This window comes from Thamnophis sirtalis, unplaced genomic scaffold (genome assembly GCF_051295495.1).
Source record: "Thamnophis sirtalis isolate CommonGarterSnake01/CBP01778 unplaced genomic scaffold, rThaSir2_p1.2 scaffold_7, whole genome shotgun sequence".
In the NCBI taxonomy this organism is placed as follows: domain Eukaryota; kingdom Metazoa; phylum Chordata; class Lepidosauria; order Squamata; family Natricidae; genus Thamnophis; species Thamnophis sirtalis.
Window position 1 is genome coordinate 43016084 of NW_028261387.1, and position 20321 is coordinate 43036404.

The 20321-nt window shown below is 45.7% G+C and overlaps 1 protein-coding gene across 7 annotated transcripts; it reads left to right on the top strand.

Moving 5' to 3' along the window:
- The first annotated feature begins 200 nt into the window (after positions 1-200).
- Positions 201-20272, top strand: CUNH1orf210 (chromosome unknown C1orf210 homolog). Of its 7 annotated transcripts, none has more exons than XM_014061623.2 (6): positions 201-320; positions 9048-9151; positions 11295-11348; positions 16143-16287; positions 17479-17592; positions 19111-20272. In XM_014061623.2, the coding sequence occupies exons 2-6, from the start codon at positions 9065-9067 to the stop codon at positions 19485-19487; spliced, it is 777 nt and encodes a 258-aa protein (XP_013917098.2). In that variant the 5' UTR covers positions 201-320; positions 9048-9064; the 3' UTR covers positions 19488-20272. The 7 variants fall into 7 exon arrangements, with proteins under 7 accessions (XP_013917098.2, XP_013917099.2, XP_013917096.2 ...); XM_087719841.1 differs by lacking the exon at positions 201-320 and adding an exon at positions 350-575; XM_014061624.2 differs by lacking the exon at positions 11295-11348.
- Positions 20273-20321: the final 49 nt, after the last annotated feature.

A 20321-nucleotide genomic window follows, 5' to 3' on the forward strand; every position in this document is an offset into this window, starting at 1 on the left:
AGGCATGTACATACATATGTTTTAGATTAGGAAACCAGAGTTAATACATAGGCTAGTGTAAACAAGCATGGGTGTTCTATACACAACCTTTCTCCAACTGTGCTACTTAAGTTGACCAAGTTTGTCCAATCATTCCAAAAAGACCAGAGAAGCCGATTCAAGTTAATGTGTAACCAGCTTCATTACCTTTCACCCTTTTCACATTTACCTTCCATTTTCTTAGGCACCTGCCACTCCTCTAGTGCACAGATCCAGGAAGGAAGAGCACCCGGGAGAAAGCAGAGGAGCACACCCAGAGAGAGCCTGGCATGAGCTCTGAGGTAAATCGTTTTCTCCCTGCAGGGAGTATTTGCAGAACAGGCAGGATAAATATTTCAGATTGAAACGCCCTGCCTTGTGGCCACGCACAATTTTGGATGAAATAGGAGCAGGGGTAAGGTGTGTGTGTGGTGTGCATGTAAACACGGGGGATGGGAGAATCCTTTCCAACAGGAAACTACACATTTGCTGCTCTATTAAGCTGGAGGCAGAGTGGCACAGAATCCGGAAGCCAGACTCCTTTTTTTTAGCAGAAGGTAAGCAATATGGAATGTCTTAGGTCTGTCTGTTTGTGTCTTGTATCTGAGGAAATCTGAGTCCAAGTTCTATATAGAGGCAAGGACATCAGCACTGAAGCCAGTCCTTAAAAACCTAGATGACCGATGAAGGTTAACGTAACTTTGCAAAGCTAGCAATGCCTTTTCAAAATCTAGTTTATTGTGATTTTTTTTAACCTGAGTTAGCCAAACGCTTCTGCTTTTTTCAACCTCCCCTCTCAATTTTTCCATTTTTCTTCTTGGTCTTGCAACTACTTTCGACCATTGAGCAGAAGTAAGAAAGAATTGTTTTAGTGTGCTAAATGCAATAATGATTGACAGGAAAGGCAGGTAACTCCAGGAAGAATCATTTGGTTTGAATCTTAAAGCTCACATTATCAGATTCAATTAGTAAGACACAACCTATTGCCCTTCAGGGGTTATAGATTTCAATTTCCAGCAAAGGCAAGGATTTGTAGCAAACAACTTATAATAGAGATATCTGTTGTCGATCTGCCAAAGCCAATCCTACAGCAACTCAAGACGTTAACTTCTTGAATTAGGACTAGACTTGCTAGATAGAGTGAGAATGACCTCAAACAACTCAGGTTAGTGGTTTAGAAGAAGCCATAGCAGTGAAGTTCTGTATAACAGCTCTATACCTCAGCGATTTTAAGATGTGTTGACTTCAACTCCCAGGATTCCCCTTCCATGTTAGGGAGATCCATACATCTTAAAGTCACTGACAATGACTTTAAAGTCATGGTTCAGATTGCTGAGTACCCAGCATCCCCTAATCAGTTTTTGCCTTATATCCTCTTTAATAACCAAATTCTCAGAGACTGTTTTCCTTAAATGACTGATTTATAGAATTAATTCTCTGACAGAAATATCTTTTCCCCTAAATGTTTTAAATATTTCATTGTCTTTAAAATTCAGCCAGAGAGTTAAAGTAAGAGTATGTGTCATCTTATTGCTCTATTGCAGTGGATCTCAACCTTCCTAATGCCGCGACCCAGTGACGTGCGGTGAGGTTTATAACTGGTGAGGCACTGACACAGTCACACAGGAGTTTCAAAATTTTTTAGACTTGTGGACTTCAACTCCCAGAATTCCACAGCCAGGCATGCTCAGTTCCAATTTAAAGTGACAGCATTTCCCCCCCTTGCAAAATAAGTTTTCCTTCATTCTTTTTCTTCTCCCTCCCCCTCCTTCCTCACTCTTCCCCCCCACCCCCTCTCTCAAACAGACACACGCACACAGAGAAGTTGGATCCCTCTCTCACTCACTCACTCTCAAACAAACACAAACACAGAAGTTGGATTGGATATATTTTCCAATGGCTTGAAAGCAGCTCCTCTGCCATACCCCCCCTTCCCCTGCTGCCTTCCGATCCGAGCCTTTGATTGCAGGTGGAGCCACGTTGCCTTTTCAAACTTGTAATCAGTGAAGCTGGGCTTATATACTTTTATCCAGCTCTGTGTGTGTGTGTGTGTGTGTGTGTGTGTGTGTGTGTGTGTTTGAAAAGGCAACGTGGCTCTGCATGCAATCAAGCTTTTTGAATTACTCCCCCCTCCCCACACATGCACCTTTTCCAGCTGTTTCAGAGAGGATTTCAACTCTGCTCTTGCCTGCCATCATGAAAAGAAAAAAAATGTAAAAGGAGAAAGGCAAGAGCTCTGAGGTCAGACTGAGCTAGTTGCTCCCAGAGAACTCTAAAAAGCCTCTAAAAATGCCCTCTACAGGAGGCGAGAGAACCATGTACCTCCTTTGCATAAGGAATTTTTTGCCTTTTAACCCTTGCTTAACTCTGCTCAAGTGATCATAAAGATAGAATAAAGGAGGCACGTGGTTCTCTCGCCTCCTCCTGCAGTTAAGCACTAAGCAGAGTCATCCACTGTGACTCTGTCAGCAACTACCTCAGCCTTTTTCCTTTTACATTTGTTTTTCTTTTTCATGATGACAGTGGTGAGGCCCTGCCTCTCCTGCCTCCCCTGACTGCATGTCCCTGCCGCGACCCTTTAATACAGTTCCTCATGTTGTGGTGATCCCCAACCATAAAATTATTTTATGTTTTCCCTATTTTTTCAAAAATACGTGTTTTCTGATGGTCTTAGGCAACCCCTGTTAAAGGGTCGTTCGACCCCCAAAGGGGTCCTGACCCACAGGTTGAGAACCATTGATTTATTGTCCATTCTGTGTGCTTTTTTGTTTTATGTTGATTGCTCAATGATTATAATAAACAATATTCCCATTCCTTGCAATTCTTATCAAACATACTGTCATCCCTATAAACCAAGAATCACAATTAGCTGATGAGGCAGAAGGGCTTCTGTAAATTTTATATCCTTTATTATTATTTTTATCAACTCAAGGCAGCAAACCTACCTAATGCCCCTTGCTCCTTTTCCCAACAACAACTCTGTGAGGTGAGCTGGGTTGAAAGAGTGTGACTAGCCCAAAGTCACCCAGCCAGCTTTCATATCTAAGGCATGAACTTACTTGTTGTGAAAGGGCTAAAGAAAACTGACAAGGAAATTATGAAGTTGTTTGTGTTATTTGCTTTTATAGTTTGTGTTAGATTGGGTAATGGATAGGCACACACAGGCTTAATGGTAACAACAGCTCTTTGTTGAATACAACAAGTGAGAACAATCCAGTGACAGCAGCCCTTTTATAGGGAGATGTCAGACCCTTCGACCAATAGGATTAAACCTATGTTCCCGCCGGAACAGAGGACCTTGGTGGAAACCACTGTAGTTAGAACTGATATCTAACACCCCTCCCCTCTTGGATGGAACAATCCTACTTGCAACGTAGTCACGCAGGTAGGCGGGCTTTTGGGTTGCTCTGCCTGACCTGCGCAGTTCAGAAGGAGGGGTTTCCTTGGACAGTTGGAAGGACCTGTTTGCTCCGCAGCTCCGTTTGGTGGAAGTTCCTGGAATCTTTCACAGGTCACGGCTGGAACTTCTAGAGCCAGTTCACTTGGAGCTCACTGCGGGCCTGAAACAAACCAGATAAGTTTCCCAGTACCCTCGGGCTTGAGCTGGCCATGGAAGGAGTGAGTGTTTGCTCCGTTTGGAAAGGGCTTTGGCTAACTCATGCAGAAGTTACCTCTGGTTGTCTAAGAGTGGAGTTGGAGAGGTGGTCACAGAGTTGGTCAATATGGCTTCTCCAATTCCTACCATCCTCGAGTTCTACCAGATAGGAGCGAGGGCCAGTGATGCCTATCACTGTGGCAGGAACCCACAGACTTCCCCCGGCGTAGTTGGGGGCATATACCGAATCCCCTATGCTAAATGTCCGAATCTTGCTTGTGGAGTTTGGGGGCGATGAGGTAGAATAATTGGGGTGTAGCCGGTCTAAGTGGGACCTTAGCCGGCGACCCATGAGAAGCTCGGAGGGGCTTCTCCCTGTAGTGGCACTGGGTGTGATGTGCTGAATTAGCAAATAGTGATCAACCCATGTTTGCCAATCTCCCGGGCCCATCCTAGAGAGGGCCTCTTTTGCAGATCCCACCATTCTCTCCGCCTGACCATTGGAGGACGGATGGAATGTTGTGACCAGGGCATGCCTGATTCTCTGAGGTGCTAGGAAGGCCTCAAATTGCATGGCCGTGAATTGGGGCCCATTGTCAGAGACCAAGATGTTGGGCAGGCCATGCGTGGAGAAAAGTCTCCGCAGCACCTTGATGACTGCTTCTGCTGTAGTGGAGGTTATCAGGACTACCTCTAACCATTTTAAGTCCACAACTACGAGAAATGTCTGGCCATGAACTGGGCCATCAAAGTCTATGTGCACCCTAGACTATGGTGCTTGAGGTCACTCCCATTCCTTAGCGGACACCTCTGGGGGAGCTAGTCTGGACTCCTGGCACAGTATGCAGGTAGCCACCCACTCTTCGATCTCCCTGTCCATGTTAGGCCACCACACATAACTCATAGCAAAGTCTTCATACTGACAATTCCAGGATGCCCTACGTGTAAAGCCTCTAATACTGCAATGCGCAGTTTGGATGGAACAACTACCCGGTCCCCCCACAGTAAACAGTCATCAACAACCGATAACTCATCACGTTTGGCAAAATACATTTTGAAATCAGCCCCAACAGGCCCCTTGGGCCACCCCCTCCATACCCAGTTCAAAATTTGCTTGATGGTGGAGTCCTTGGCAGAGTGACGGGCAACGTCACTGGACAAGACAGGCCCAGTCTTGAGGCAGTCAATGAGGAGGACTGGCATCTCGGGGATAGGGTCAGCGAGGAGTTCAGGCAGCGGGCAGTGGCTCAACGCATCGGCATGCCCCAAAGTGGAGCCTGGTCAGTGGATGAGGCAGTAGGAGTAGGCAGCTAGGAAGATGGTCCACCTGGTCATCCATGGAGAAAGTGACATTGGAATAGATTGGTCCCCAGCCAGTAAGCCCAACAACGGCTTGTGGTCCGTAACCAGTTCAAAGTCCCGGCCATATGGAACCTCTTTACTCCGGCCACTGCAGCCAAAGCCTCATGGTCCAACTGGCTGTAGTTCCGCTCAGCGTCAGACAAGGTCCTGGAGTAAAATGCAATAGGGGCTTCGATTCCATTGTGCATGTGGTGGCTGAGGACAGCACCAACACCAAAAGTGGAAGCAGTGCAGGTCAGCACCAATGGCAGGGTCTGGCTGTATTATATTAGAAAGGCGTCCGCCGACAGGAGACATTTTACCGCAGCAAATGCAGCAGCCTCCGTTCTGCCCCAGGACCACTTCGCGTTCTTAGCCAGGAGTTGGTGTAAGGGCTCAGCAACGGTGGCTTCCTGTTTCAGAAAGATGCTGTAAAAATTAAGGAGCCCAAGGAACACCTGCAGCTCAGTTTGATTGCAAGGTGTGGGGGCGTCCTGAATTGCTTTGATTTTTTTTGAAGTCAGGTGAATCCCAGAACCATCGATCAGGTACCATAGGAATTCAACCCTTCGCACATTAATTTGGCATTTCTCTGTTTTGAGACGAAGGCCTTTGTCTCTAATTCGAGCCAAAACTGTTTGTACGCGTTTTAAAAGTTGCACCTCATTTGCAGCCGATACCTAGATGTCATCGAAATAGGGGATGACTCCTGGAATACCCTGCAAAAGCTGTTCCATGATGCTTTGGAACAGTCCAGGTGCGATACTAACACCGAATTGCAGGCGGTGACATTTGAATGCACCCCTGTGCGTCACAATGGTTTGGGCCTCTGCCGTAGCACCATCTACAGGCAATTGTTGTTATGCCTGCGCCATGTCCCATTTTACGAAGATTTTTCCTGGGCCTAGAGAATGAAGTAGGTGCTGTATAATGGGTACAGGATAGGCCCTTTGTTGTAGCGCTTTATTTATTGTGCACGTGTAGTCTGCGCAGATGCGGAGAGACCCGTCAGATTTGACAGGTGTCACTATAGGGGTCTCCCAGCGTGCATGATCAACCGGTTCTAGGATTCCCTGGCTCACGAGCTTGTCAATTTCCCTGTCAATTTTGGGGTGGAGAGCAAAAGGCACTCTCCTGGGTTTTAGCCTAATTGGGGCTATTTTGGGGTCTAAACTAAAGGAAATTGGAGTCCCCACATACTACCCAGACTGGTGCTGAAGACGTCCTCGAACTCCTTAAAGATGGCCTCAGCGCCGTTGTCTTTCAAGGCATTGATACCGGTCACTTCTAGGCCCAGGGCTTGGGACCAATCTAGCCCTAGGAGGCTCTGCAGGTGGCCACTGACCACTGTCACTGGGAGTTTCCCACTGAACAGCTTGAATTTTACCTGGAAGGTGACTTGGCCCACAATGGGGACCCGGTTTCCCTGCTAATCCCGTAGGCAGATGTCAGGGATGCATAGATGCTGCTTCTGTAGGCTAGGGATAGCCTGCTTAAGGGTAGACCATGGCATGATGGTCAGCGATGACTCAGTGTCAATCTCCATCTCATATGGAAAGTCCTCGATGAGGACTGTGACCTTCAGCTTTTTTGGCTGCCTGGTGCGGACTTGGCCGATTGACGTATGGTAGGGGACTCTATTGTTGCCCTCTGAGCACTGTGGTGGCTTCTGCCAGGCCCCTGGGTTAGGCCTCTGTTGGCAGATTGGTGCACTTCTAGGCTGCTAGGTGGTGGCAGGGAATATCATTCCGGCACACCTTGGCAATGTGCCCCTATTGCTCGCAGCGCTGGCAGGTTGTGTCGCGGAAATGGCAAGTTGATGTGGCATGGTCTCTGCAGCTAGCGCAAGGTGGGAGATGCGATTTGAATTTGCGCGCCAGCTGGGCGCAGCTGCTACGCATGCGGCAGCTGTCATCTTCCTCGCCTTCTGAGCTCTCAGGCTCTGCAGCCCCGCGATGTAATGTGTACTATTTCGTGCGTCTTGTGGTACGCTTTGGCGTTACAGAGTCTCGGTACATTTGGCAGCTGATTCGGACACCCTGGCCTCATCCAAAGTGATCTGCAGAGTGAGGTTAGATTTAGCAAGTAACCTCCTCTGCAGGGTAATGTCCTGCATGCCGCAAATTATGCAGTCCAGAATCAGCTCTTCCAGGTCTCAGAATTCGCAGTACGCTGTGGCCTTGCGAAGCACCGCCACGTACTCATTAATCAACTCGCCCTCCTTCTGGTTTCTGATGTTAAACTCATGCCGGCAAACGTGCTTAGATGGCTTGGGCATATAGTGGGTCCTTAGCATCTGCTGCAGCACGGACCAGGCGACTGCTTGAAGCGGTGTTGGCTGAGAAAGGTTTTTCGCCATCTCAAACACTTCCCGGCCACAGTATCCGAGGAATATGTTCTTCTTGCGGCCTTCAGGAATGCCCATGAGGTTGTTTGCCTCAAGGAAGCAGTCAAATCGTAGCATGTACGATTCCCAGTGCTCGGTGACTGGGTCATACGGAGTCGGTGGGGCGTGCATAGCCATTTTGTGTCGCCAGTGTTAGATTGGGTAATGGATAGGCACACACAGGCTTAATGGTAACAACAACTCTTTATTGAATACAACAAGTGAGAACAATCCAGCGAAGGTTGAGTGTGACAGCAGCCCTTTTATAGGGAGCTGTCAGGCCCTTCGACCAATAGGATTAAACCTTTGTTCCCGCCGGAACAGAGGACCTTGGTAGAAACCACTGTAGTTAGAACTGATATCTGACACCTTGTCACTTTTTTTTGGAGAGCAACATATTTAAAACAGAAGTTTCCCATTGACAAAAGCAATGAGAGACAGCAAGATTTCATGCAGTTGTCCCTCCTGATCACAATGTGACTTAATTAGCAGGAGATTCATTTTGAACCAAATTGGAACAGGCTTTTCTTCTACCGATCCCTCCTGCTTCTTTGAAGTCAGACAACTGGTCCTTTTCCAACTTGATTGTTTAGCATTTTAATGTTATTTCAGATTTTGCTTTTATTCATTTATTTTTGTTTATGTTCCTTTGTGGCCTGAATTTTCTCTTTTACTTTTTTGATAATGCCTCCCTCAACATCACTCTGGTATGATACCTCAACTTGAATTGTAAATTTAAACAACCAGGATTAGATCATGGTATCAGATTAGCGCTCAAGATCAGATATTACAACCATCACCACCACAACCTGTGGATGGTAGGTACATGTCCATGTACACTATTTATATTATGAATGTAAGTTGCATTCATGGTTTTAACTGGATTTACATATAGTACTATCTGTTGAAGGTTTGCATGAATATATTTTATGAAGTCTGATACTCTGGTTCCTAAGTAATTTAAATAATCTAAATAATAGCAGCAATGACACTTAGACTTATATACCCTTCACAGTGCTTCATAGCCCTAGCTAAGCAGTTCTACCGAGTCAGCATATTGCCCCCAATAATCTGGGTCCTCATTTTACTGAGCTCAGAATAATGGAAGGCTGAGTCAACCTTGAGCCGGTCAGAATCGAATTCCTGGCAGTGAACAGTCAGTTAGCTTGCAATACTGCATTCTAATCACTGTGTCACCACAGCTCTTAAATAACATGGGATATTATGTCTATCAAGTGAGTGTGGTATGCTGGACAAACCATACTTAGCACTTATAGCAATAGCACTTAGATATCACTTCACAGTGCTTTCCAGCCTTCTCTGAGCGGTTTACAGTGTCAGCATATTGGCCCCAACAATCTGGGCCCTCATTTTACCCACCTCAGAAGGATGGAAAGCTGAGTCAACCTTGAATCTTGTGAGATTCGAACTGCCAAATTGCAGGCAATCGGCAGTCAGTAGCAATAGCCTGCAGTACTGCATTCTAATTATTGCACCACCAGGGCTCACTTAATGCATTTGTGAATTTGCAGAATTTATGAATTAGGTAATCTGAGAAGTGTACAAGTTTTTTAGGAGGCTGAAAATAACCATGCTTTACTTTTCATATTATAACAATACTGTTGCAATACTGTTAAGTTGAGATCAGGCCCATAAAATTGTTATTGTATCACCAAATGTGCATTGCATTATTTTTCTCTCCTGCAGTTTTTTTTTAAAGCAAAATGAAAAGTATTGAGTATCTATGGATCTCCAGCATCCTCTTGCCATGGTCTGCGGTATCTGGACATCCTTGTAACATTGATAAAATGGTAAGCAAGGAGTAATTTCTACAAATTGTAGACTAATTAAATGTTCTCAATGGGAGGATCTTAGACCGTGAGAAAGCCTCCAGCCTATTTGGTTAAATACTGGTTTTGTAGATAAACTTTAAATTTACATAATTACCAATCAAGATGATATGAACAGATCTCTATCTTCCTCAAATCTTGGCTATTTAGATTTCTTTAAATCTAGCCATCAGATGAGGTGTCCTGAAGCACACTCTCTCAAGACTGCACAAGCGGATGGCTGATAACTAGTACATCAAGTCTTCTTTCAAGAAAACTGGATCCTAAACAAGCACTGGCATCCTTGAAAAAGTTTATTGCTCCAACCTGGGATGATCATGTGTAACAAGGAATGGTGAAAGCGAAGAGAGCTAAAGGGTGGTGTGTAATTAACACATATTTTCCCCACATATAAGTTCAGTGTAAAAGGTGCAAGTAACACAAGATATCATCTTTGACAAGCACCATTAAAAAGAGAGGCTTGTCTTTTTTTTTTTTTTTTTGTGGGAGTGGGGAGGAATAGAAGGGCTGGGTTTTTTTCAGGATAGCTTTTTCAGTGGATACAGTGATTGCTTCCAGTTGTTTCCAAATGTTGCACAATTCAAAGGGAATGATAAGTTCGGTTCAATTGTTTATTTCAATACTGAATTTTACATTATTAACATCTGTGCAAGGAACATCTTCATATCATAGCTATAATACATTCTGATTTTGGTTTGTTTGCTATTAGCCAAACATTGATATTTATTTGGGATGAATTGGTCAAATCAGAACTTGCCCACAATATTGTGGGATATTTGAACAGCTTTGATGTCTTTTAGTTTTCAAAGTATTTTTCCACAGAGCTGTGTTTAAGTGCTATTTACGCATCCTTGAATTAGTAGAATGGATGTGAAGTGGGTCTGATTGTAGTCTCTTGAAAACTAATGAGGGCAGCTCCTTACTTAAGGTAGGAAAACACACTATGTACACAGAAGGGATAAATAGGACCAAGACTGTGTCAGGCATAGATTGGAAATGAGAGGAAGGCAATATCACAGGGACATGGTAGAAAAAAAAGTGAAGGATGGGGGGAAGTGTTACAAAATAAGTGTTGCCCAATCAGTGTGAAAGTACTGTACTAAGAAATTGAAAGTATTTAATTTTTTATTACAACATTTCTCAAAAAAGAAAAGGTTTCTAAAAACTTTTATTTTTTTAAAACCAGTAACATCAAAAGCCACTTGTGAGGTAATCTGGCAAATAATCCAAATTTTATTTTAAACTCTGTTTTTAATTTTTCATAAAAGAATAAAACCTACCTTTCTATGTGATGTCACTCAATGATTCTTGTGGGAAGAAAAATTTCCAAGTTACTTTGAAACATTAATTCCATTGAATTCCTTAATTTTTCTAGTAGAATCGAGGGAGGGGTTATGTGTGGGTTTTGTCACAGCCTGATTGGTCCATAGACTGAGGGAAATTTCTTTAATATTCCTCCTTTCCCATTGGCTCCGTTTCCTCTCAGTCTTTTGGTCCAAGCACTGCTTTGGCTCTTATGTAGGAAAATTATTATAAACCCATTATAATTAACTATTGATTCGATTGATTGGTTTCTCTAAATTCTAAATTATATCAGCTGCGGCCCCAAGGGCAGTCTTTTCTGCTTCACATGGCTTGGGAGAGCCCTTCGAGGCACCGCCCTCCTACTCCATGGGCCAGGAGCCCTGCTCTGATCCCCAGGCCAGCGGGGGTGATGGGCTTCGAAGCGCAGCTTCCGGGAGCTTGCTACAAGCTGCAAAATTTAAAAAGAAACTCCGCGGCTTTTTTTCCGATGCTGAGAGCCTCTTTGAAGTGCATGGAGATTCCCCAGTGCGCCGTCCTCCTTAGCTCAGATTGCTACTTTCTGCCGCACTGTCTCAAGTCAGCAGGGGGCCGTGGCATTTAAAGGATGAGCCGCGGCTCTTAAAAGGCAAGCCATGGCCACTCCAGATTTCTCGGCAGCGCAATCGGAGGCTCCGGCGGCCATTTTAAAGTGTGCCACGTGCAGAAGACCGTTCGTGGAACCGCGTGGTCGCCCCCAGTCTCCTGCATTGCGGCCACTAATCGAGACCAGCAGGACATTGGCCTGAACATATATCCACAGCTCCTGCAGGCCCAGGCACCGGTGGAACCTACAGTGGCCTTTGATTCCAGACACGTGAGTGTTGCGATGTCAGCAAGATCTGAGCCTCCTCAAGCCCCTTTAGAGGCCTCTAACAAAGGCAGAGAAGACCAAACAGATAGGCCCAGAACCAGGGCCGCGGCCTCCAAGCCTATAGCAGCTCAGCACCCTTCCAGAGATGCAACAAGGGATGAACTTAGGAGGCAGAGGGCTCTGGAGAAGACCATAGCCAGGGCAGAAAAGCAGGCCCAGACCACCAGGCCCCCGTTTGGCCAGCAGATCCAGATCCCCCATCAGACCCTCATCCACCCATTCGGGATCTCCCCCTAGAGGTTTCAGCCCTTCTTCCCCTTCAGTCTCCCCTTCCAGATCCCATAGGTATTCCAAGCAACGAGTTTCCCTTTCCTCTTCTATCTCCCCCAGAGCTGTCGGGGGTGGGGATGCGGACCCCTTGGAGGGCCCTTCTAGGTCATACCACACCTCTGCAAGGTTAGCCCCCCAGGATCCACCATTGCCAGGCCCATCGCAGGAGGATCCTGAAGACCTAGATCTCCTGACTGAAAGCATTAAATGACTTATTTCAGTGGCCATTTCACGAGGCATTGCCAGCATGTCCCAGAGAGACAGGGCCCCTCACCCTGGCAGGGCCCCGGAGGTTCATAGGCCCCGGAGGTTCATAGGTTCATCTCAGGCCCCATCACACTCCATGGTCAGCAAAGGTTCCATTTGGGGGGAGGACAATCACTACGACATGGGCTTCTCAGAGGATGAGGATTCAGTTCCTCCAGATTCACCCGCCTTTCTGTGTCTCTTTCCACCAGCCATGTTTAAAACTCTGTTACACAAAGCCAGGAAAACCACTAAGATCGGAACCGGGGATCCCACGGTCCCTCAGCCTAGGGACCCCAATCTGGCTATGTTTTCTAACACCTCTATGAACAAGGAGGAGATTCCTGCTCCTGCCCCATTCCTTGAGGTAGTGAAGAACCAGTGGGCCCATCCTTCCATCTTTTCCAATCCAGGCAGCAACGATTGCTGCTTCTACAATGTAGAGCAGGCTTTTGCCTAGGCCCTGCAATTGCCAACAATCCATATCCCAGTAGTGGCTCTGGTTGTCTCCTCCTCTGTAGTCTCTGGGGATGCAGCTGATAAGATGAAGTTGGAGGACAAGTGTGTGGAACTTACCTTGCGTAAGAACTTTAACGCTTCAGCCTGGGCAATTAAATCGGCAGCGACGGCTTCTTACTTTAACCGCACGACCGTTATGTGGTTCCACCAACTCCAGGACCATATTCCAATCCAGGATGAGCAGCTGCATCAAGACATAACTAAAATCATAGCCGCCTCTCAATTCTTGGCAGACGCAATCCTGGATGCCGTTAAATTTGCCTCCAGTGCTCTAGCCATGTCAGTAACCTCCCAACGCTTGTTGTGGTTGTGCAGTTGGCAGATGGACAATGGAATTTGGCGGCAGCTTCTTACACAAGTGCTAATCTTTTTGGGAAAGCCCTAGATTCTCTCTTAATAGAAAATAAGGATAAGAAGAAGGTCCTTTCATCCAATGCCAAAAAGTCAGACTCTCACCCTGACCCCTATTGCAGGCACTCTTATAGGGCACCCAAGCACGATCACCAGCAGAGATACAACTCCTTTAGATCAGACAGACAGTTCCAACGCCCGTCTTACCAGGACCATAGCAGGTACCAGGGTCAGTCTAGGCGGCCCTTTCACGTAGGAGGCGGCTGTCCCTTCCACAGGGGGAAATGACTCCAACCCGGATCTTCCCATAGGCGGCCGCCTGGCTCACTTTGCAGACCAGTGGGACCAGATCACCATGGACATCTGGGTTAGATCCACCATCAGACTTGGCTTGCAGCTGGAGTTCCTCTCCACCCTACCCCCCGAAGCTCTTCAGAACGTTCCCTCCCTCCCGGGACCCAGAACACCGCCACCTAATGGATCTGGCTAAAAATTATCTTCTTGACATCCAGGTGGTGGAAGCTGTTCCACTGGCGCAATGTGGGTTGGGCCATTACGCCAACCTGTTCATGGTTCCGAAGAGCTCTGGGGGTTGGAGGGCAATTCTGGATCTCAAGCGCCTGAACCAATATCTAGTTTACAGGCACTTCAAAATGTCATCCCTCAGATGCATCCTCCAGGGGATCCGTCAGGGGGATTAATTGGCCTCGGTAGACCTAACAGAGGCCTACCTTCACATTCCAATTCTCCCAGCCCACTGCAGGTATTTGAGGTTCTCACACAGGGACCTCCACTATCAATACCGCGCCCTTCCCTTCGGCCTGGCCTCAGGTCCTTGTACCTTCACGAAGGTCCTCGCGGCATTGGCGGCTCACCTCCTCTCCACCCTGGTGAGACAACAATGTTACCTGGACGACGTGTTAGTTCAGGCAGGGTCACACTCCCAGGCAATCAGCAACTTTCACCTTACCATCCAGTGCTTCCAGTCCCTGGGGTTCTCCGTCAACTTCCCCAAAAGCCACCTTTCTCCATCCACACAAATATTACACCTAGGGACAGTAATAGATTCAGTGACAGGGATAGTCCAGCTCTCGCTGGATTGTCTGGTCAGCTGGCAATCAAGGTTCGCAGAAGTTGGTCAGTTTCCATCCTGACCTTGTCTCAGCTTCTTGGCAAGATGGTATAGGGATAGTTCCCTGGGTGTGCCTGCACTAACGTGCACTCCAGCGGACTCTAATCCCATTCCAGAAAAGGAAGATGAGCAATTTCCTCTGAATCATCCGTCTCCCAGCAGACGACCGACTGTCCCTCCAGTGGTGACTCTCCCCGGCTCTGTGGTGGGGTTGCAACTTCTGGGAGCCAGACAGAGTAACAGTGACAACAGACGTGAGTTTGTTCGTTTGAGGGGCCTTGATGGACTCTAGGCTGACGCAGGGCTGTTGGACAGCTTCAAATCTCCGCCACAACATCAATTGGCTGGAGCTGAAGGAAGCTTGCCTGGCCCTCCGACACTTCAAGGATTTGATTGTAGGACATCACGTGCTTCTCCTGACAGACAATGTAGCCATAAAAGCCCACATAAACCGCCAGGGGGGTACCCACTCCCGGGGTGTCTGGCTAAAGACCCTGAAGATTGGTTCATGGACAGAGAGACATTTGTGGTCACTGGTGTCAGAACACATATCGGGCACGTCCAACCACCAAGCGGACTGGCTGAGCCGAGCAACCCTCAACAATGACGAGTGGCAACTCCTACCCGAGTTATTCTAGAAGATTTGCCAGAGGTTCGGCACCCCGCGGGTGGACTTATTTGCTACCCTAGAAAACTCGCAACTGAACTGCAGAGGGCACAGACGCCCTCAGGAGCAGATGGCCACCAGGCCTCCTTTTTGCCTTTCCCCCTATCCCACTTATCCCGGGGACCCTCAGGAAGCTAGTGACAGAGAGGGCGCACGTCATCATGCTGGCCCCCTATTGGCCCAGGAGGCCCTGGTTTGTGGACCTCGTCCAGCTATCAGTCTCCCTTCCATGGAGGATTCCTTGGGAGGAGATTGTCTTATGCCAAGGGGTCCTGATCCACCTGGAGCCCTAGTGCCTCCACTTGACCCTTTGGCACTTGAGTGGCAATTCCTGAGGAACGCTAACCTGTCCTCCAAGGTTATAGCAACCATTGAGGCCTCCAGATGTCCATCGACCACTCGGATTTACAACTCCACTTGGTCGGCATTCATCAGGTCGTGTAATCCACTAGGTATCAACCCTCGGTGGTCCACATACTACAGAAGGGTCTGGACAGTGGCCTCTCCCACAACACCCTATGCCACCAGGTGGCGGCTTTATCCTCTGTTCTTGGGGGGAGGGCCCTTCCACCCTATCTCACCTCCCTCTGATAAAATGATTCCTAAAAGGGGCGGCGAACCTCAGCCTATACATAGATTTCCCACCTGGGACATGCCCCTTGCCCTCAAGACTCTGACGGGAGCTCTGTTTGAGCCCCTTTGAATGGTCCACCTTCGATTACTTTCCCTCAAGGTGGCCTTCCTAGTCGCAGTTACAGCAGCCAGACATATTTTGGAACTAGGTGCCCTGTCGTCCAGGGATGATTTCTGCCAATTCCATCAAGTTAGGGTGGTCCTTCGTCTGGACCCCACCTTTCTCCCAAAAGTGAACACTCCATTCCACAGGGCACAGGAGATCATTTTGCCTAATTTTTGTCCAGTCCCCTCCCATGAAAGGGAGCGTCTCTGGCATCAACTGGATGTCCGCTGCGCCTTGCGCATCTACCTCAGGCGGAAGGCGGGTATGCGCAGATCAGAGGCTCTCTTTGTCTCCTTTCAGCCCAGGTCTTTAGGTGCCAGGGTGTCCTCAGCCACCATTGGCAGGTGGCTGCGACAGGCCATAGTGACAGCTTATGAGGCATCTGGTCAGGCCCCTCCAGCAGGGATCACAGCCCATTCCACCTGAAGTGCCGCTACCACTGTGGCATGGGCTACCAGGGCCCCATTTGAGGACATTTGCTGGGCAGTCACTTGGTCGTCCCCGACCCCTTTTATCCGTCACTACCGTCTGGATGCATTCACCTCGGCGAAGGCGTCCTTTGGTCACAGGGTTCTACAACAGGTGCAGGGGTCCCCTCCCCCTGGGTCTTAAATCCCCCCCCCCCCGGGACTAAGCTTGGGTATGTCCCATGCATAACCCCTCCATCGATTCTACTGGAAAAAGAACGTTGGTCTTATCTGAACATTTCTTTTCAGTAGAATAGAGGGAGGGGTTACGACCCACCCTAGTTAGTAGAGAGAGAGACACGGGGGAGGTCCGGGAGTTCCCCTGGTCTTTCTTGTGTTTTTACAGGTGCAGTCCATCGACATTGAGGAAACTGGGAGCCAATGGGAAAGGAGGAATATTAAAGAAATTTCCCTCAGTCTATGGACCAATCAGGCTGTGACAAAACCCATGCGTAACCACTCCCTCTATTCTACTGAAAAGACACATTCAGGTAAGACCGATGTTCTATTTCACATGTGGTTATATTTTTGCAGGGACGAGCTGCCTGCAGTGGAAAGAGCCTTCTCCATCCTCCCAATTTTCTTCCCAGACATATTACCATCCTAGATCTATCTTTCAATTCTCTGATGATGCCCAAGTATGGACCTTTTCTGAGAAGCTTTCCTTCCTTACATTCCCTAAATCTTTCCAGCAACAGCATTCCTACTCTTTCCCCCTCTCTGTTCTGTAATCTTGGTGCTCTTCGCCTTTTGGATCTAAGCAACTGTGACATTTCTCATGTGCACCGAATGAGCTTCCGAGGTTTGAAAAGCCTCCACTCTCTACATCTGAACAACAACAAACTTCAATCTCTGGACCTCTCCATTTTTCCTGCCTCTGGAATCCTTGCCCATCTGGATCTGCAAAACAATGAACTGCCCTGCAGGCATGAGCTTATACAATTAAATGTGCAAAGAATCCACCATATCAAACTTCAGGGGAACCCTTCAGTGTGCAGTGATTCCTTAAGTCCTTTCCAGCAAGCAGTGCCAGGAAAAGAAGGTGAGGCTGAATATTATTGCATGGCTGACTTTCCTGGTTGTGCACAGGACTTATTTTTGAGTCATGAAAAAACAATGATTGTGTGAATACATGCAACATCTGTGCATAACATGTTAAAAAGAACACAAGACCAATCTTATAAATGTTTGAATTTTTCCAGTTCCATGGTGGAGGGGGAACTACACAAACAACTGACATTTTGCTTAAAGACACTTTGCCAAGACACTAAGGCAAACTTGTCACTGATGGTTTATTGAATAATCAACAATTGAAGAGTTCACATGTCACTGTGATTTAAAAATTACTGCAGTTGAGGTTACATTTCATCCTAAAGCAAAAATAAATTATAGTATTATGTAATACATGAACTCAGTCCATATGTTCATGTATTATACGCTAACAGTTAAATAGTGGACTGGAATGCAAACATATCTGGAAAGCAATTTAAAATTAAAACAAGTGTATCTCAGCAGTCTATGTTTATGAATGAAAAAGTTTTCCTTACCTTTTAAAGTTTTGGAAAAGATTTTTTGTGTGTTTTATCAATGAAATGTAAGAATAAACATAAATCAAGATGTAGAGCAACAGAAACAAACAGTGAAGCTATTTCTTAAACAGATTGTCTATCATTTAAACATAGAACTCCAGATTCAAGAAATCAGAACTTCAGATTATGAGATTGTGAGCCACAGAAGAAAACTTCAGTTCCTTCATATTGGGGCTACGAAAAAGCCATCATCATTAGAAAATGCTAGTAAGTGAAGCAAAATACCTTCTAGAGTCAGAGTAACATCTCAGTTGTATGGTTTTTATTCCATGTGGCATTCTCCCCTCCAATCCCAAAGCTATCACAAATTGTTCCCTAGAAAACTTTTAGTTGAGATGAATTGGAGTCCTAGTCATCACAAGCCAAGATCCATTGCTGATCCAGGCCAACTGGGCCATTTGGCAGTGGGGAAGTTCTTACTTTGATAAAAGTGATGGGAGTCCTAAAACTATAATGAAAAGAAATATCACTTTTTCTCATCTTTCCCCCAAAGGTCCCTTTGAAGGGGAAAAAACAGTTTTTGTAAAATAGTTGCTTTGAAGAGAAAAAAGAAAAATTGGGAAATCCTGTTCAGATTTTTTTTTTTTGTATTTAATACTATCTTTCTAAAGGTGTCTATTTAGCAGCTTTTTTATTGAGGTAATCAGCCCACCCTAAACCCACACAACACATACTCTCATGGATGCATACACAAAATGAAGGAGGAAAAAACTGATCAGAAATAATTCAGTCTTAAAATAATCTGAAAGATGATGCCCTAATCAATGAACTAACCCATACACTTTTGATTTTTGTTGCTGTTCCTGATTTCTTCTTTGACAAATTATTTCTAACATGTTTTACTGACTGTTATGTTAAACCAAGATTATATATGATTGTCAAATATAAAGAAAAAGCACAAGGTATTTCAGGGTCATTTTTACTAATGCCCACAACTCTTTAGATGAAATGGCTTTATTTTGAGTTGGCATTGGCCTATTTGGGTGTGGTACAACCTTGCTCCAAAGCATGGCTTTTAATATCACACTGAACTATTAACTGAAAGCATAGGCTGGACTTCTACCTAACGTTGGGCAAAAATGTGGTTTGGTATGTTTTGCGATCCCAACCATATCTGCTTTTCATTTTCCAGTCTGTATCTCAGTGTATTCCTGTACCTCAGGCTATACTGAAGAATTAAACAGACAGTAAACTATATAACTGGGTGTGCATTTTGACTGCTCTGCTCACTCCACAATAATATTTCATTTTCTAGAGAATGATGCTCATTGCAATCAAGAAGACAAGTGGTGTTTTATTTCTTAATAAAAGAAGGCAGGTCTTTCACAGAACTTTTCTTCTTTTTATTCCCTGTTTACATTTTGTACGGGGAGAATACTGAGGCAGTCCTATTCATATTTATTCAGAAGTACATTCTGTGGATTCTATTGGATTTACTTCTACATAAAAGTTTTCATAGGATTTTCAAGCTTGGAAATGCAACTAAAATAAAGTATTGCTCAGATCACCCACGGGGCATAAGGTGGAAAGTGGGAGCTAGTACCATGATGCAAATGCCACATTTCACATAATTGCATCTCATATGAGGACACAAGTAATGGTAGCATTTACATGATGGCATCACCATGTACAAGTTATCATTTTGGCATAATTGTGCTGCAGCTACCACAGGTCTTCCAGTACATTAATAGCTCTTGCATCTTATAACCTTTATTTTCTTTGCAGCAGCAGCTATTACCACACCTTCTACTCAAACAGCTGGGAAAAACTGGATCTACTTTGCTGGTTTTGTGCTTTTGGCTATCATCCTCTCTCTCCTGATTGCATTGATTGTCAAATGCAAATTGCTCCACAAAAAGCATGCCAGCTATCATCATCAACGGTTGCCCGATTCTCGCTCCATTGGAAGCAGCCATATTGAGGAAGGAGACATGGGCATGGCGTATGGGAGGAACCAACCAATAAATGGAGCTTCTGAGTGCTATCCAGAGGATGATGATGGTTTCATAGAAGATAACTATATTGTGTCCAATCAAGAGTTGAAGGAGGAAGAGGAGGATCTGGAGTTGGAACCTCATTTCAAAGTTGGAAGATCCTTTTAGGAACAAAGTTCAGTTTGTTATGTGCTCCAGTTTGTGCATAAAGCCTATTTCATTTTCAAGGTTCCTGATACTTTCATTATAGTAGGAAACTGATAATGAGCCCATAGGCAAATTTGACTCTGGCCAAAAAGGTCAGCTGCACTCCTCCAATGGTTAGAGCTTAGTATGCTTTCCTGAATATTAGTCCAGTGGAGTTCTCTCTTACACACTCAACCCGTTCTCTTGCTTGTGCACATACATCCATATGGACGCATACTTGGTTCATTCTTTTGTACTTGTTTTTCTTGTACGCATACATCAACCACAGTTTTTTAGAGCTTACATTAGAACTGGTGGAGGTTTCGAAAGAATCTGTTTGGAGCATAGGAAATAATTTTTCAAATGAATTGCAGCATATGGCAAGAGCAGTTTGTCCTTCATGACCTTCCCCTAAAACTCCACATGTGCCTTGATTGTTCTTTAAAGGCTTAATTGCTCTGTGGGTTAGGGAAAAAACTATTTCCAAGCAGCTGGTGGGAGGGACTTTGCCCCTGGGCCGCATGAACCATCTTCCATAAATGCTAGGCATCTCATTGAAGAAGTTTCCTCAACCTTAGCACAGCTAGTGAGTGCTACCTGTGGGTGTGGGAAGCTTAAATGATTGCCACAAGAAGATACAAAAAAACCCCAACAACAAGAAAACCAGGTCTAAACTGATGTTGCTATAATAACAGTTTGAGATTCTCCTTTGTCCTGAAAATTCACTGATTAAAAGGAATTTGAAGCAAGTGCTTCATTGCTGTTAACTAAGTCTTTCTTTATTACAGTAGTTATTTACAGCATAATTGGGACCTC

Excerpts from the sequence above, each read along its gene's own strand:
- CUNH1orf210 (XM_014061621.2), top strand. The coding sequence starts at position 9,065 with ATGAAAAGTATTGAGTATCTATGGATCTCCAGCATCCTCTTGCCATGG. Across the intron at positions 16,839-17,478 it reads AGCAGTGCCAGGAAAAGAAG|AACTCCAGATTCAAGAAATC; the intron begins GTGAGGCTGAAT and ends ATTTAAACATAG. Across the intron at positions 17,593-19,110 it reads ATCATCATTAGAAAATGCTA|CAGCAGCTATTACCACACCT; the intron begins GTAAGTGAAGCA and ends TTTTCTTTGCAG.